The sequence below is a fragment of the Podarcis bocagei genome, assembly GCF_964188305.1.
Source record: "Podarcis bocagei genome assembly, chromosome: 10".
Lineage (NCBI taxonomy): Eukaryota > Metazoa > Chordata > Lepidosauria > Squamata > Lacertidae > Podarcis > Podarcis bocagei.
This window is the reverse complement of record NC_138135.1, coordinates 56059578-56076363: the sequence shown is the minus strand read 5'-3', so window position 1 is coordinate 56076363 and position 16786 is coordinate 56059578. Positions and strand designations below refer to the sequence as shown.

At 42.7% G+C, this 16786-nt stretch overlaps 1 protein-coding gene and 1 long non-coding RNA gene across 3 annotated transcripts in view; both read right to left on the bottom strand.

The window, feature by feature from the left end:
• Window positions 1–343: 343 nt before the first annotated feature.
• On the bottom strand, window positions 344–6932 carry LOC308596691. Its single transcript, XR_014012658.1, has 3 exons — window positions 4138–6932; window positions 3674–3910; window positions 344–3637 (listed from the first exon to the last, which is right to left on the bottom strand). It is a non-coding gene; the product is annotated as an uncharacterized lncRNA (long non-coding RNA).
• A 1662-nt stretch (window positions 6933–8594) lies between these two features.
• The window catches only part of ZNF277 (zinc finger protein 277), a 38602-nt gene continuing 30410 nt past the window's right edge, over window positions 8595–16786 (bottom strand). For both annotated transcript variants that reach the window (XM_081211734.1, XM_081211735.1), the window contains 5 exons: window positions 13781–13848; window positions 12561–12657; window positions 11222–11264; window positions 10391–10565; window positions 8595–9113 (listed from right to left, as the gene is read on the bottom strand). In XM_081211734.1, coding sequence (XP_081067860.1) covers window positions 8921–9113; window positions 10391–10565; window positions 11222–11264; window positions 12561–12657; window positions 13781–13848 — 576 coding nt within the window. In that variant the 3' untranslated portion in view covers window positions 8595–8920. The remainder of the gene's footprint in view (window positions 9114–10390; window positions 10566–11221; window positions 11265–12560; window positions 12658–13780; window positions 13849–16786) is intronic.

The window sequence follows — 16786 nt, the reverse complement described above, 5'->3', positions numbered from 1 at the left end:
CCTCGCCCCACAGCAAAGATCAACTGCCATTTGGGCACACAGTTTTCCAGATCTATTTCCTACAGTGGCATTAGTGCCTGGATTGCTTTATTTCCCCTCCTGCTTCCTTCCTTGACCCTTTCCCCCTTTTGTATCATGTCTATTCATTTTAAGCGATGAATATAAATGAGTGCATTGGCAGAAAGGCTATATATAAATGCAACCAAAAAGCGTCAAAATGCCTACAATTAAATACTCATTAGCTTCTGTGAACTAGGCAGGTTTGAAATAATTATTTTAAACAATGTGGTTTGTTATTGCTTTAATATATATATATATATAACTTATATTTAATCCATGTGTAAGATGTTTTTGCTGCAGGAAAAGAGATGCTCATATATGTGTATTACACAGGCATTGCTGTTTGCATCCAAACCAGAAAGGGGGAGGTGATGAATAGCTGGAACAATTTAGCTCTTGTTGAAATAGGAATGTTTCAATTCCTATTTCAACAGCCATTTCTATGTTATAGCCATATTTATTCCTCTTCACCTGGGATTTTTACCTGAGGAAAATGGCAAAAAAGTCCCATTGATTTCCATGGAAACAAGCTCAGAAACTCTCTATTTATGTAAATGGTCTCTAATGTTCATATTTACTCTTAAGCACAAATATAAAATAGTCCTCGGGTGCCAGCTCTTTCGTAATCTATTCTCTCCCTCAGCCCTTTGATGATCACCTTTAATTAGTAACAGTGCAATCCTATACATGTTTACTCAGCTCCAGGCAGGTGTATAGGATTTCAGCTTCAGGAAGAATGCCTGTCAAAAAGTAGGCAATGCATTAAATATCATCTCTTGTTTCCCAACCATTTATAGCTTGTCCCTTGAACAGTTGCACTTAAATTTGGTATTCTTTTAGTTTGCCACCCTTGGAAGCAAAATAGCAGTGCCTGTCACGGCACCCCTTTTAATTTCTTTTTTCACGTCTGCAGCATTTGACTTAGCAAAAGCACCACCTCACTCTGTATGGCTTTTCCGAGGGGGTGGCTTCTGTTAGTGTATTAAGTGGCAGCAATGGATGTAGAAAACCTGTGGCACTAAGCCTGTTTTCAAACTAGGTAATTTTCTGTTACTTGTCACAGGTGCCAACAACCATTTTTAAAGAGGAACAAATGTGAACATCCCCCAAAGGTTGCCTGAAGTTCATTAATCAGCAAATAACGACTGGGTGACAGGCAGTTGTGCTACAATTTCTTTATAACTGCTCAGTAATTACTCACTGGGTTTGTGGAAGTTGCCATCAATTTGTCATGAGCCAGCTGCCTCAGGCCACTATTGTACACATATCTGCACAGGCAGACGTAAGTCAGCAGTTCTCTGCACAGCCACAATGATGGAACCAGAGGCATTTTCATGACAAGATTAAGGATTAACCAATGCTTTCCTGGCGTGTGTGTGTGTGTTGCAAGTTGCACCAAAAAATCACAAGTGCCATGATCACAACGAAGTGTTCAGGTTGACCAAATTGTGTAACGGTCCTTGCTTTGCATAATTCTGATTGCGTTTTTTTTTTTTTTACACACTCCCGGCTTTCTCTTTTTTGCACACAAGTGAACTCGTCATGAACGCATCAAACTACAGACAACTCCCAATTTATGCGGGGTTTACATTTCAAGGCATCACGTGTTTAAGTGCAATCACGTATACAGTGGTACCTCAGGTTACAGATGCTTCAAGTTACAGACTCCGCCAACCCAGAAATAGTACCTTGGGTTAAGAACTTTACCTCAGAATGAGAACAGAAATTGTGCAGCAGTGGCGCGGGAGGCCCCATTAGCTAAAATGGTGCTTCAGGTTAAGAACAGTTTCAGGTTAAGAACAGATCTCCAGAACGAATTAAGTTCTTAACCCGAGGTACCACTGTATTTGAAATACCGGTGAAAAAGCCTGCAAACATCCTATTCCACTCTTGCCTCATCCCTTCTTTGTGACATTTTTGGGTCCTCCCCCAAGGAGCAACTGCATCCTTCCCTACTCAGCAGTAGCAAGACCACAAACCAATGTGCTCAGCTTCAGGTACCTCTATTCAAAAGTAAAACGTTATAAATGAATGATATATGAACACACATGCTGTCTCCTCCTTGAGGGAGAAGATGGACCTATCCCCTGCTGCCTAAATATGTGTTTTTATGATGCAAGTAATAAACCAACTTCAACTGGAAAATAAGGTGAGGTTCTGATATTAGCCCATTTGCTAATTCATGGAGGAAAACTGTCTGGCACAATACTAGACCTCCGCCATTATTTTGGGAACACCTTCTAAGAATTAAAGGAGAGCAAAATGTCAAGATGCCTTCATTAGTATGACACACTTAGGGTGGCCTGTAATAATTTCTCTACTGATGTTTCAGCAGAATATCTTCAATTACAATATTGTAATTGTATTTGAAGAGTCACTATGAAGGTAGTTGAAACCATGTAATCTAGATGGATAGTCATGTACTACTGTGTGTCTCGTTGCTCTGGATTTCTAGGTCTCATACTTCTTGTTTCTTTTTGCTCAAGGATACTCAGCAATGGTTGATTTGTCAAGATAACTTGTTCCAATTTGTGGTGATCAGAGATGACTAATATCTTGTTTTCACACCTGCCTGCTTATATCAACCACATCTCTGCATATGAATTCTCACCTTAAGCTTTTGTGTCATCTTTCCTGCTTTAAAGGTCAACGATCCCACCAAAGTCGGGGTCTTTTACTTTCTTCTTTAGAGCTGTTAGCATGATTGCAAATTCTTTTCCTTGCAAAACACACACAGTGTAGTAAAAAAAATTGTGTGCTCAAAACTGTGCCTGTGCTAATTTATATGGTTAAACTAAAACAGCTTGAGAACTTGCTGACATTTTCCATATAACCATCAATGACACCTTGTGACGACATTCCTACCTTCTTTATATCAGTCATATCATTTCAATTAGGGAAGAGGAACTTGTGGACTTCCAGGTGTTCTCAGACTGACCCCTGGGCCATTCTGTTTGGAGTTGATGGGAGTTGCAGTCCAACATCTGGAAGGCTACAGATAAGCCACCCTGACATAATTATATAGGCTTCTGATCGTGCTCCTTCTGGGGTAATTTGTCTACCTTTGGTCCTCACCCTGCACTCAGCTCTCACCTGTGACTCCTAGAAGCTGTCAGCATGTGACAACAGCCACACCCTGGGGACAGCTTTGGTTGGCTCCCTAAACCAATTGAGGGTAGCCGACGGGCTCAGGACTGCAATACCTCAAGGACCGCCTCTTTCCATATGAACCTACCTGGACCCTGAGATCATCTTCTGAGGACCTCCTTCGTCTGCCTCCTTCTCGAGAGGTCCAGAGGGTGGCAACATGAGAACGGGCCTTCTCTGCAGTGGCTCCCCACCTGTGGAATGCTCTCCCCAGGGAAGTTTGCATGGCACCTTCATTATACACCTTAGGCAAAAATGTTCCTTTTTAACCAGGCCTTTGGTTGATCTGTTTGACATCCTATACCTTTCTAAAATGTGGCTCTTTTTTGGGGGGGGGGGTTATTGGGTTGTTATTTTTATTCTGATTATATATCTTGTGATCTTTTCTGTGAACTGCCCTGAGACCTCCAGGTATAGGATGGTATATAAACTCAGTAACAACAACAACAACAACAACAACAACAACAACAACAACAACAACACCCTTGTTGAGTTAGGGACTTCCCCTACATGTGAAGATGGGCTCAGGTGGATTGAGCGGAAGATGCCAATGGTCAAAAGGGCAGTTTTGATTTTAGAACCCTCCACAATCATGATGTGGCTGTAGCATGGCAGCAATGCAAGAAGTAACATGTTCACTGAATTTTATTGCATTCATTTCCTTCATGGGGCATTTTTCTCCCAAAACTCTCTAAGTTTTTCACTATACAGTGGTACCTTGGGTTACATACGCTCCAGGTTACATACGCTTCAGGTTACAGTAATAGTACCTTGGGTTAAGAACTTTGCTTCAGGATGAGAACAGAAATCATGCTCTGGCAGCGCAGCGGCAGCAGGAGGCCCCATTAGCTAAAGTTGTGCTTCAGGTTAAGAACAGTTTCAGGTTAAGAACGGACCTCCGGAACGAATTAAGTACTTAACCCGAGGTACCACTGTATTATTCTAGTTTTTTCTCCCTCCAGCAGGTTACTAGATTAGTATCCATAAGTAATAAAATACCATTTTCCAGTATGTCCAAGGAATGGATTTGTCAGCTCTGCCTAGGCAACCTGGTTCTTGCCCAAACATGAGATTCCATCCCTAAGGCAACGGGGGTGGGAACAAGCTGTAGCTTTCCAATCCTCAAGTTTAAGCTTGATATTGAACTAATATCTGAGTCTTCTCATGTACAAACAGCTTTCTTGAAAACTAGCTGCATAGGGTTCAAACACAAGATGGCAAAGTCACCTTGGCTTGACTACTTCCAGCATCCTCACAGAATGATTATATCATTACTTGCTGCCGCCGTGTTAAGAACTACTTATTCATTTATAGTACTTATATCCCACTTTAGAGCGCCCAAACGTTCTTACAGCAACTTACTACTAGGGTGGCCACCTATTAACAAAAGATATTTCAATTAAAAAAAAAATCAGACTCAAAAGTGTAGCACAGGAACAGATAGTACATGATGATGATAGCATTATTCAGGTGGCAGTTTCTGGCCATTGTGATTGGTCACCACCTAACAGACAGCACCTCCTACCAAAGGCAGAGAGGGCTGAGTAGCTGGAACTCACTCAGCCTGTGATAGAGGCAAATCTTCCCTTCCAGCGTTGGACTGAAGTTACTGGTAAAGATGGCAGTCCCAGCTCCTGCTTCTACCTCCACCAAGCTTCTGTTTATTGCCTTACCTGACCAGGTCGCCTCTCTCCCCTTGCCTGCTTTATGGTGGGATTTTGTAACCACTCAGTGGTACAACTGTAGCAGAATATTACTTTGCAGATTTCCCAAAATTTGGTGTTTGTGGCCTCCATCATGCACTAAAGGCAATGCAACCACCAGTGTTCCTCTTTCACATGGCATGGGAGCAACTACACATTTCCAAGTTGCAGTATTGTAAAGAATACTGATCTTATGCCTCGCAGACAAAACAGAAGAATAACCATCTAGAAATACGGACCGGAGGAGGAAAGAAGTCTGCACCTTGAGTTACGACAATGCACTCCACATGCATAGAAAATAAAAAAAACCTACTGCTTGTCTCCCTTGGGAGGTGGTGGGTTTCCCTTCCCTGGAGGTTTTTTTGGGCAGAAGTTGGATGCTTTAGTTGAGATTCCTGCATTGCAGGGGGGTGGACTAGATGGCCCTTGGGGTCCACTCTACAATTCTATGATTCCATGAAACACAAGATAGCGGAGAATGAAAACACTGAAGCTCAGTCACAGACCATTGTTTGCAATTTCACTGGAACGTAAGAAAACTACCTTATACTAGGGTCAGCCTACTTGTCCATTTTGCACGGAGCTGTCTACTTTGACTGGCAACAGCTCTCCAGGGTCTCAGGTTCAGATCTTTCCAAAACCTGCTATTTGCTGTTTAAAAAGTATTTAAAAAAGAACCCTGGAGGTGTCAGGGGCTGAGCATGGAAGTTCTGCATGCAAAGGATGTGCTCTGCTGCCACTGAGCTTTGATCCCACCCCCTTGAGTATAGATAGCACTGAAGAGTTGGTGTTTTTTTAAAAAAAGTATTGTTCTTTTCTTTGAAGTCTTGGCTTTTCTCTGAAGTTGGCTTCCTCCTTTCCTGCCGTACAGTATATAAAACCATCTCTTGCTGCAAAACGCATTCACCATCCATTCATTTTGGATGTTACCTATGTTCCAGAGAATCCCTCCTAAAAAAACCCCCAACAAAAACAAAACAAAAACCCTGGTATGTTTCCTTAGCTGTGGACATGCAACATGGGGGAGCTATAAATTAATCTGCTTAAGCTTTTGTCTTGCATATTTCCAAGATACAGTTTGTTACAGAGGTTTGTCTGTGTGCTTATCCATCTTGTATTTTTAGCTATTGGTTTGGCACAGTAAGACCCTGAAACAAGTGTAATACCAGCAAAATAACACATCAACACAACACCCAACTAAAAACAAATATACAGCTAAGCAGTAATATGTACGCCACAAGAATACAGGAAACCAGAAGCATTCTATTTTTGCCCAGTTCAAAATCATATCAAAGCATCAATGTCTTGGCATGGCTTCTCAAGAAGAACAACAACACAAAGGGAACTTTGCAGAGAAGTCTAAAGCCTGGAGCTACCACTGAAAAGGCCCTATTCTATGTCTCCGCCCATCGCACCTTAGGCAGCAGAGGAGCATCTCCCCTGCTGGAAACCTGAGTATTTGGGTATGTTGCTAGACTCATGGAAAAATTCTGATCCAATTTTTATTTTTACCATATTTTTAAATTAAATAAGAATTTTACAGATCTAGAACACCCCATGAGCCTCTCACTAACACTACAAGAACATCCTCCAACCCGTCTTCTTAAAATTCATAATCTCTGGAGCACAAGAAGTGAAAGGGGCAACAGCACTGTATCCATAGGAAGCTTCTGGTACCGGCTAATTCCTCTGTACTGTCTGCTATGAACAGAAGTGGTGCTCTGTGTTTGAACTTACGTATCTTTCCTGTTTCCTAATCCTTTTAACAAGAGATACCAAAGATTGAACTTTCTGCACACAAAGCATGTGGTCTAACCCTGAACTATTGAGCCAAGTGCTGGAGCCAAGAGGAATTGAGCAAGACTTAGCCGCTCCTCTGCACCAGGTGAAAGTGTGAGTCATACACATGTCTAGTCCTAATCACACTCCAGTCATGAAATCACTGGCTGAATTTACACAAAACATTCTCTCTTTGCCAAATCTGGCTAGGTGGCTATTGACCTTCCTAGCAGGAATGAAAAAAAGGTACAGTGGTGCCCCGCAAGACGAATGCCTCGCAAGACGGAAAACTCGCTAGACGAAAGAGTTTTCCGTTTTGGAGGTGCTTCGCAAAACGAATTTCCTATGGCTTGCTTCGCAAGACGACAATGTCTTGTGAGTTCCTGCTGGTTTTTTCCCCTCCCCCCTTTTTCTAATCCGCTAATCAGCTGATCCGATCAGCAGATAAGCCGCTAAAAGCGCTAATCCGCTAATCCGTCAATGGGCTTGCTTCGCAAGACAAAAAAACCACTAGACGAAGAGAATCACAGAACGGATTCTTTTCGTCTTGCGAGGCACCACTGTATTTAAAAATAAACAAAGCAGGGAATTTGGAGCCCTGCGGACTAAAGCTAGGTGGCTTATACATTTTACCCAAACATGGAAATCTTGGCCAATAAGACAAAGAAGTTGTGGCAAATCTAGGCCTTTAGGGAATTGGATGAGGTCCACCTGGATGCTATCTAAAGTTGCAGGTCCACTTGGCTGGTGTCTAAAGCTGCTTGGTCAACAGTAAACAGTGTTATTTACCCTAAGCAGAACTGTAACAATTCCGAAATGCCAAACTCACTCTGCTCCCACTTCTGTAACAAATATTGTCTCCCTCTTCAGTTTGGTCCCCCTCAGTGTAGCTACATAAAAACCTAAGAAAAATCTGCGGGATCAGGCCAATAGTCAGTATCCTGTTCTCATAACAGCCAACCATATACCTATGGAAGGCACGCAGGTGGCACTAAAGTGCAAGACCACTCTCCCCTCCTGCAAATTCCAGCAACTCGTATTCAGAAGCGCGCTGCCTCCGACAGTGGAGGCAGAACATAGTCAAGAGGGTTAGTTCTTGTTCTTGACGTTTCTTAAATTACTGTTGGTGAATTATTCTCTTTACATCTGGTCTCTGGCCACCTTTGCCTCCTTCCTTGCTTATTTCCTCCAGAACTTTTCTTTTCAGTTCTAACCTCCACCCAGCCACCCTTTCCCACCTCCATCCCCCTTGACTTGGAACTCTCCCCAGTTCTTTCAGCTTCCTTCCACTCCGGCCTCTCACTGGTCCAGATCAAGTTCTCCTCTCATTGTTACAACAAGCCTATGTATGTCCATGGCAGATTCGTGTTACTGCATCACTGGCCTTTCCTGAATGATGCTGCGTCCAAGTAAGCAGCAAGGGAGGAAGCGACAAGGAAGCAGTTCGCATACCACTGTGTAACATATGACCGGGCCCTAAGAGCATTCCAGAGTAGAAATTAGTCTCAACATGAATACTTCACTCTATTATCTCCTGTATTCGGTTTTAAACAAGAGATTTGATCTGAATGGAGGAAGCTGAAATCCTGTTCTGCTAATCAGACTCTAAACATTACGACATAGTATACATAAGGGGCTAGGTTGTCTCCTGTTTACAGCTGTAAATCAGCAGGCATAAAAGTTGCTTGATTGGAGATGTTCCGCTGAAAAAGCATCCATACCAATAAACATGACAGCATGTTTCCAACAGCTAAACTAATTCTGTATCTAGCGCTATAGCTGCAATCCTAAACGGTTTCTCAAAAGCAAGCCTAACTGAATGCAGATCAACTCAGTAAATGTGCATTGTCTTGCAACAACAACAACAACAACAACAACAACAACAACAACAACAACAACAACAACAATAATAATAATAATAATTTATTTATATCCTGCACTCCCCAGCCGAAGCCGGGCTCACAGCGGCTAAAAAGTAAAATAATACAGCATTCTAAAATCAATTCATTATAAAATCAGTTCAAATCAAATTGATGGCAACCATTGGGCTAGAGTTCTGTGAAGAATTACCAAAGGAGGGGGTCAGGCTAAAATAAGAACATAGGATTAGTTTCTAATTTATTTTTTTAGCTTCTCACTCAGAGTGGGTCTATTGCAGCCTGTCAAAGTTACCAAATCACCTTTTGCTTTGCGAGGAGAGTGCGTATTCAGAAAGATGCTTCACTTAATTATCAAGGTTCTCCATTATTTATCTCCTCACAAAGAAGTTGATTTAACACACTCGTTCGTTTCAGTGCCTCTATGTTAGAAATATCCTCGCTGATGACAGGCACATCCTCTTTCTGTTTTTCAGCTGTCAATTCATCCTCGCTGTCCGAGAGCGTACAGAGAAGGGTATCGTTTTCATAGGTAGGAAAATAATACCTGGAAAGAACAGTGAAGAACAGCGTCATACCTTGTCACTGAAAAGTCCCCTTTACAAACATGCTTTTAACTTGTGACATTGGTCCTGCTTCCACACGGCATTACCTTACTGTTTGCATATCCCAGCTGACAAAGCCTAGTGTGGGGTATGCATATGAATATTACAACCATGTAGGCGGGTGCCAATCGCATGGGAAAGAGAGATAATTTGAGACCTCCCACATGAGTGCAATATTTAAACATGTTTCCTAATACTGCTCCCCACATTGCTGGGGAAGCAGCCTCAATATTTGGATGGGCAAGAATATATGCACAGTATGTTTTCTTCCACATAAATCAAAACATTTAGTTATTAGAAATCTTAGCAGGAGTTTATGGTCTGTTTAAGGTAATAATACTGTATATTATTTCTAAACATCCACCCTGTATTTGATTTATTCCGCTTGGAGTAATGACCTGGTTCCATCCAACTCATTGCACTGTGAGTTCTGGGTGCAGGGCAGGAGTTGGGTCTGTTACTCACAGCCAAAGTGAAAATGTAAATTTGTGGTCGAGGACAGCTCACTTTCTAACTTTATCCATAACCTGGTAAAAGTCATGCACTCACCAACGGGCATATTGCATTCCTTGTATTATATCACTTGGGGAATACCCAAGCAAAGCGGACATTGCAGTCTGTTCTATCGCCCTTTTACTCTAGAGGTATGTGGCTATCAGATACTACGCATAACACTTATTAAGTCTTCGCAAAAGACAAAGCAGGCCCATATGGTACAGCAAGGGCAGAGAATGCGGAATCCATGTCTCATTTACAAGACACTAAGCTGGTTCTCATGAAACAGTATGTCAAACTATGACTTACTGAGACTTTGCAGGCTCCAGGAGAGGAGCTCCCAGATAATTTGCTCCCCAGTACTTTTTACTGATGTGTTCAGCTTAGCCAAGGTTTGGCTTAATGTGTTTATGGTTAAGCTGTCTCTGCACTAATTACAACCTGTAACCAAGGTTTGCTCTTGGCTACAGATCATGGTTAGTGAGAACTTAACCACAAGTCTGGGTTCAAAGGACACACTATTAAGCCAAAGCTTATTTTTCTTAGGGCAGTAAAAAAGATATGGGGTGCAGCAAAGTGGCTGTGAGTTCCGTTCTGGTGGGTGGGTGGGGGGCTGCACATTCACATGGACTCTGTAAGCTAAAGTTTGGCTTACTGTGCCGTGCAAACCAGGTCACTATCATGCACTGAGCACAACACTGGAGAAAAACAAAAACACTCTTACTGTGGCTGATCCCACATGGATCTGGCTGGCAGAAGTGTTATATGTCTGGTCTCTTCCATATGATTTACCAACTCCCTTTTCGATTGGAATTTCTCCTGGCAACTGTAGCATCGACACTGATGGACCTCTCTTCTGATGAAGTTCAACAATTTCACTTGCTGATAGAAATTCAAACCTAGCAGAGAAAAGTATTATTTTTTTAAGGTGCAGGAGGAAAGGGGGACTGGAAGACACAAGCAGTGAAGGTAACCATTTTGACCCATTAAAAAAAAAAAAAAAATCCAAATTAGGACAATACTTTTATTAAGCCAATCAATATACCACAAAATAGCTAACAAGCTTTTGAGTTCTTAAGAAGTCTTTATTGGGCTAGGTGGTAAACAGAATATTGAGGGCGTTAGTGGGAGCAAGGAGAAAGCATTTTTTTTGGCTTATTTTCGACCCATGGAGTGTGTGTCTAGTTGTAGTCTTAAGATGGAACAGGGGAAGGAGGTATCTAAATCTTTTCTGCGGTTTCCCCCAATTCTCCAGAGCTGATTTGAGGAGGAAGCACATGTGAGAGGAAGCACAGGCTGCTTTGTTGCACAGGAGTAAATCCTTGCACTAACAGAACAAGAACAATACATACTGTCCTCAATCTACTTACTACAGTGATTTCTTGAGAACCACTATATGTATCTCATGCTACCCTTTTACATTCAGAAAAGGTCAGAACTGTCAAAACTGAAACATTTGGGAGTGACGTAGTTTGACGTCTGGTCCTGCACTTCTAAGAAGACACATTTCCAGCAGCGGTAGAGGTCTCCGATACAGTATATGCTGTTTACTCACCATGCTCAGCCTTAATGTTTAGCAGGTCGAATCCATGAGCCTCCTGGAATTTGGGAAGAGGAAAAAGGGCTTCTAATTGTGAATAATTAAGAATTTTTCAAATTGAAAACACCTGAAGTTTATAAAGAACAGGCACACCTTAGCAAGTTTGCTTTGATTACAGGCTACGGACTACTGCTGTATGATTGCTGAAAATTCTTCATGCTACTATTGTTAGGATGTTACAAGCAGCATCACAGGAAATCAAACTACTGCTCCACCTAGCAGAGGGCTATTTTACTCTGCATGGTATTTGCCAAGCTTGCTCCTTGGAATTTGTTAACTGTGAACACCAGGGATTGAACCTCAGGCTTTCAGTACTCAGCATGCATATTCTATTAAGATAGACCTATTAAGAGAGACCTAAGTAGGATATAGGTCTCTCAAGTGGATTATTGAAATGCTAACCTTTACAAGTGGGGTCCTGCAACAAAATGCTGCAGTGTGCCATGCTTCTGTTCAGGGTACAAGTGACTCTAAGCTATACCCACCCACCCCGCCAGCCAGTATTCTGTGCCCATTGAGCTTCTTCAGTCCCCACTGGGTTGTTTCTCATTTTCTTCTCCATTTTGTGTTTTATCAGAGAAGCCTGGACAAATTGTACGCAGTCCCAGCTGCATTAAAATCTTTTATTTATTTACTACACCTGCCAATAATAACATAGCATGAGTACAAGAAGACTCCAATCAGTATGATGATGATGATTCTAATCTTTCCTTATTATAAATGCAAAGTTTTAAACTCTGCTAAAAGGTGGCCAAAAACATCCTCTCTGCTGAAATTAATAAAGTACAGAGCAGCCTTCTCCAATATGGTGGTTTTCAGATATTTTGGACTGCAACTCCCACCAGCCCTGGTGGGCATAGATAATGTTAAGAAGAAGAAGAAGAGCTTGGATTTGATATCCCGCTTTATCACTACCCTAAGGAGTCTCAAAGCGGCTAACATTCTCCTTTCCCATCCTCCCCCACAGCAAACACTCTGTGAGGTGAGTGAGGCTGAGAGACTTCAGAGAAGTATGACTAGCCCAAGGTCACCCAGCAGCTGCATGTGGAGGAGCGGAGACACGAACCCAGTTCCCCAGATTGCAAGACCACCACTCTTAACCACTACACCACACTGATTAAGGAATCATGGAAGTTGTAGTCCAAAGTATCTGGAAGGCCCCATGTTGTGGAACAATGACATAAAACAGTTGGGGGTTTTTTGAACTAGAACAGGGCACCTGAACGCTATCAAATTATATCCTCCCCCTTTTCCAAAGCAAGATCTAATACAGAATGTAGAACAAGCCTCTTACCTCCATGTGAGAATAGAGCTTTTCTGTAGTGTCAGCTTGCTTTTCACAGAAAAGGCACACTGCACAAACGGGATGTTCTTCCCAGCCGGACCAGTCTCTGAAAAAAAAAAAAAAAAGCAGTGCAAAAAGCCAGTTGAAGTTGGTGATTTGCAAAGGTTTCTGAAAGATATGGAGATGCTACAGACATGGGGCCCAATTCTGCTTCAACTTATCCAACATGAAAGTAAACGGGAATCAACTTCACAGACTGTCAGGCAGTTATGTCAATGCAAAGTACAGTGGTACCTCGGGTTACATACGCGTCAGGTGACATACGCTTCAGGTTACAGACTCCGCTAACCTAGAAATATTACCTTGGGTTAAGAACTTTGCTTCAGGATGAAAACAGAAATTGTGCGGTGGTGGCGTGGCAGGCCCCATTAGCTAAAGTGGTGCTTCAGATTAAGAACAGTTTCAGGTTAAGAACGGACCTCTGGAACGAATTCAGTTCTTAACCCGAGGTACCACTCTACTGCAGAAGGGTATGGGTGTGTTTACTTGTAAGGAACAAATGCAAGGTAAAGCAATACTTCATTTTCACAGAGAGTGGTTTGCTTCCAGGGTGCAGTTGGACAATGCCATCTCTATAGTAATCAAAACCATTAGCTAGTGGCCATGCTCCGAAATAACAGCTAGAAAAGGAATTGTATTTTATTCCCAACGGCTCAGTTTCACCTCCTCTTAACCCCCATTTCCTCTCCAACCCCTAACCCTAAATTTCTGAGAACTTTAAATGAAGGAATAAAAAACGGCTGCAAAATTTTGTAGAGCACTGGGGCCTAGCTTTTCTGTGCTATCTCCCCTAGGGCACTTGCCCCTTTGCTTTGTTTTCTGACTCTCATGGGGGTTATGAGAGAATTGGGGAAATATGGTGGGCCCTGCTTCTTTAGAAGGGTAGTCCATGCGGTTTATTGCTATGCCCTAACTGGAAAGGACATACATTAAAATGCAAAATTATTATAAGTGGGGTGGGAATACATAGCATGTTGAACTGTATCTTCTATGGCTCCTCGTGGTTGCTATAAAACACTAAATAACGCTGGAAATCCTATTAAATCCTATTCATCAACATTCTTGGCCATACCTACTTTGTCCCTGAATGCCACTTTTTTTACAACATAATGTTGCCAAGCCCGCAGAACAGATTTCCCACCACTCTAAACTTTAAATACAACTCTTACTCTTCCTGGTTGTCCAACAATTCTCTGTCATCTTCGGACTGAACCTCTTCCCAGGTCTTGCCAAATTCCTGGAGGGGAAAGAAAAATGCACAGAGCAAACATGAATCCATTATACTTCAGCAACAGTCAATGCTCCAAGTCTTAGTCTTAGACAGTGGATGTAAATAATTCAAAATGAGGCCACTCAAGGTCATTTACAGCTAAAATAAAAACAGATTAAAACACAGAAAAGAAAGCAATAATTAAAAAAACAAACATTAACAGAACTAATATGTATATATGTATGTATCTATATGTATATGAGACCTGTTAAAATATACAGATCATCACACCACTCCTATCCTTAAAAATAGTCAGTTCCCAAAACCAGTCGGAATAAGTTTTCACCTACATGTCTTACATTTTCACATTTTCAGTAAAGCATTTGCCTCCTTGTAATAGCTTGTTAGAGTTAAGATACTGTTGTTTTACTGTGGGAAAATGCACTGTATGTATGTATGTATGTATGTATATATTTATTTATTTATTTATTTATTTATTTTTATTGTTAGCCTGCCACAAAAGTCTAAACTGGCTGGTTTGGTAGTACAAATTATGTTTATTTTGTTTTTAAAATTGTTATATTTTGTGTAATTTTGCACACTACCTTGAAGGGTCAACTGTCCCCCAAGGGACAGTGTATATATCAGGTAATAAATAAATACAATAAATATTTAACTAAATATATATATATCTTATGAAGATTTCTAGGGCCAAATTGACAGAATTATGTCTGTGCCACCTTTAACATTGTTTGAGCACATAGCCTGACACGAAATCTAATACTGGGCTGGATTATGTTAAAATTCTGACTCTTTGTCAAGATGTGACCCTGGGTAAGTTGGAGTGCCACAGATACGACCCACTTTTATTTTATATCCTTTTCTGGCAATGCATGTTTTTTTTCTGGGGGTGGGGAAGACAGAAGGGCCATTATGTTTGAAGGAGCTACAACGCTGAGGAGTAAGGGGAAATGTTTAAAATAATAGTAAAACACCATCTAGCTACTCTAATGCTAAGTGTATTATTAGCTAGTGCTTAGATCAGGAGTAGCCAGGTAGCATTTTACTTTAAAGGGTTTTCGCCTTATTCACACAACATTGTAGGTCCTTCAGACACAGTGTTTGTTATTACCACTTCTAGGTATGTTGGCATGTCCTACCCTTGTTCCTTATTAAATAATAAAACAGAAAAGTCATGGAGACAAGAGATTAAAATGGAGTCTTACAAATCTACAACGACCCCATTGCAATATTTTATAGCAAATGAAAACACACACACAAACACAAAAAGTCCAGTCCCATAGCTCCATCAAAGCTGCTACAGCGTGTCAGGTAAACGGCGCACAGACATACAGTGGTGCCTCGCAAGACGAAATTAATTCGTTCTGTGAGTTTTTTCGTCTTCCGAGTTTTTTCGTCTTGCGAAGCATGGTTTCCCATAGGGTATTAACGGTTTTAAGAAAAAGGAAACAAACTTGCAAGACGTTTTCGTTTTTCGTCTTGCAAAGCAAGCCCATAGGGAAATTCGTCTTGCGAAGCAACCCAAAAAACGGAAAACTCTTTCGTCTTGCGCGTTTTTCGTCTTGCAAGGCATTTGTCTTGCGAGGTACCACTGTACATTTGTTAGAACAGCCTGTAACAAGATGTCAGTACAGATTAGGGAATTTGGATCCTGTAATTAATTCAGAGATGCTACTCTCGAGGGTAAACTCTCAAAGTGCGGCAGCCAGATTCATTAATGTTACCAGGATAGTGAGATAACTACCGGTACCTCACATTAACACCTCTCTCACCACACCCACCCATCACAGTACCACGCGGCCTCCCATGAAAGTAGTCATATTGAGCAGCTAGCTTTTTAATGAAAAGCTAATAAATAGGGGTGGGAAGGGGGTGGTAGAGGAAGAGTTCTTTTCCCTAACCACTTACAATATAATAGTATCAAGTGGGGACGCGCAGCGGCGTAGCGTGAGTTGTCAGCACCCGGGGCAACGCAAGTAATTTGCGCCCCCTAACCCGGGGCAAGGCAAGTAATTTGCGCCCCCCCAACCCCTAACCTGCGAGTTGCCGCCGCTGGCGCTGCCGCGCAAACAACGCTGCTTGCCCGGAGGAGGATGGAGGCAGAAGCAGCCGCCGCCTGTGGCTGGGCCGAGGGGATGGCGGCGGCGGCAGGGTGCAGAGGCTGCCCGTGCCCGGCCAGGCGTCTGTGGCGGCGTCGGCGCTGCTGCAGCGGCTGCTCCTCCTGCGAGCAGTGAGCGGAGCGCAGCCACAGCAACGGCGGGGGGCGCGCGCGCTAGGGCGCAAGGCTGGCGGTGGCGGCGGGGAGCCCGGCGGAGGAAGGAACTTGTCCCTTCCCTCTGGACTCGCGCGCCCCCCCAGATGTTGCGCCCGGTGCGGTCGGCACCCCTGGCACCCCCCACGCTACGCCACTGGGGACGCGGGTGGCGCTGTGGTCTAAACCACTAAGCTCTTGGGCTTGCCAATCAGAAGGTCAGAGGTTCAAATCCCTGCAACGGGGTAACTTCTGTTGCTCTGTCCCAGCTCCTGCCAACCTAGCAGTTCGAAAGCACACCAGTGCAAGTAGATGAATAAGTACCACTGCGGCGGGAAGGTAAACGGCGTTTCCGTGCGCTCGGGCTTCAGCCACAGTGTTCCACTGCGCCAGAAGCGGTTTAGTCATGCTGGCCACATGACCCGGAAAGCTGTCTGTGGACAAACGCCGGCCTGAAAGCAAGATGAGCGCTGCAACCCCATAGTCGCCTTTGACTGGACTTAACCGTCCAGGGGTCCTTTACCTTTTTTACCTTTTTACCTAATGGTATCAAGTGACCCCAAGTTTAGAATAAACAAAAGCTTTAGATTTTTTAGGCTACATCAGGTTTTAAGTAATTTCCAGCTATACCGAAAGCAACGGGGAATTTTACCTCTTTCAACAAGTTCATTGCAGGAGAATTACAGAAGCAAA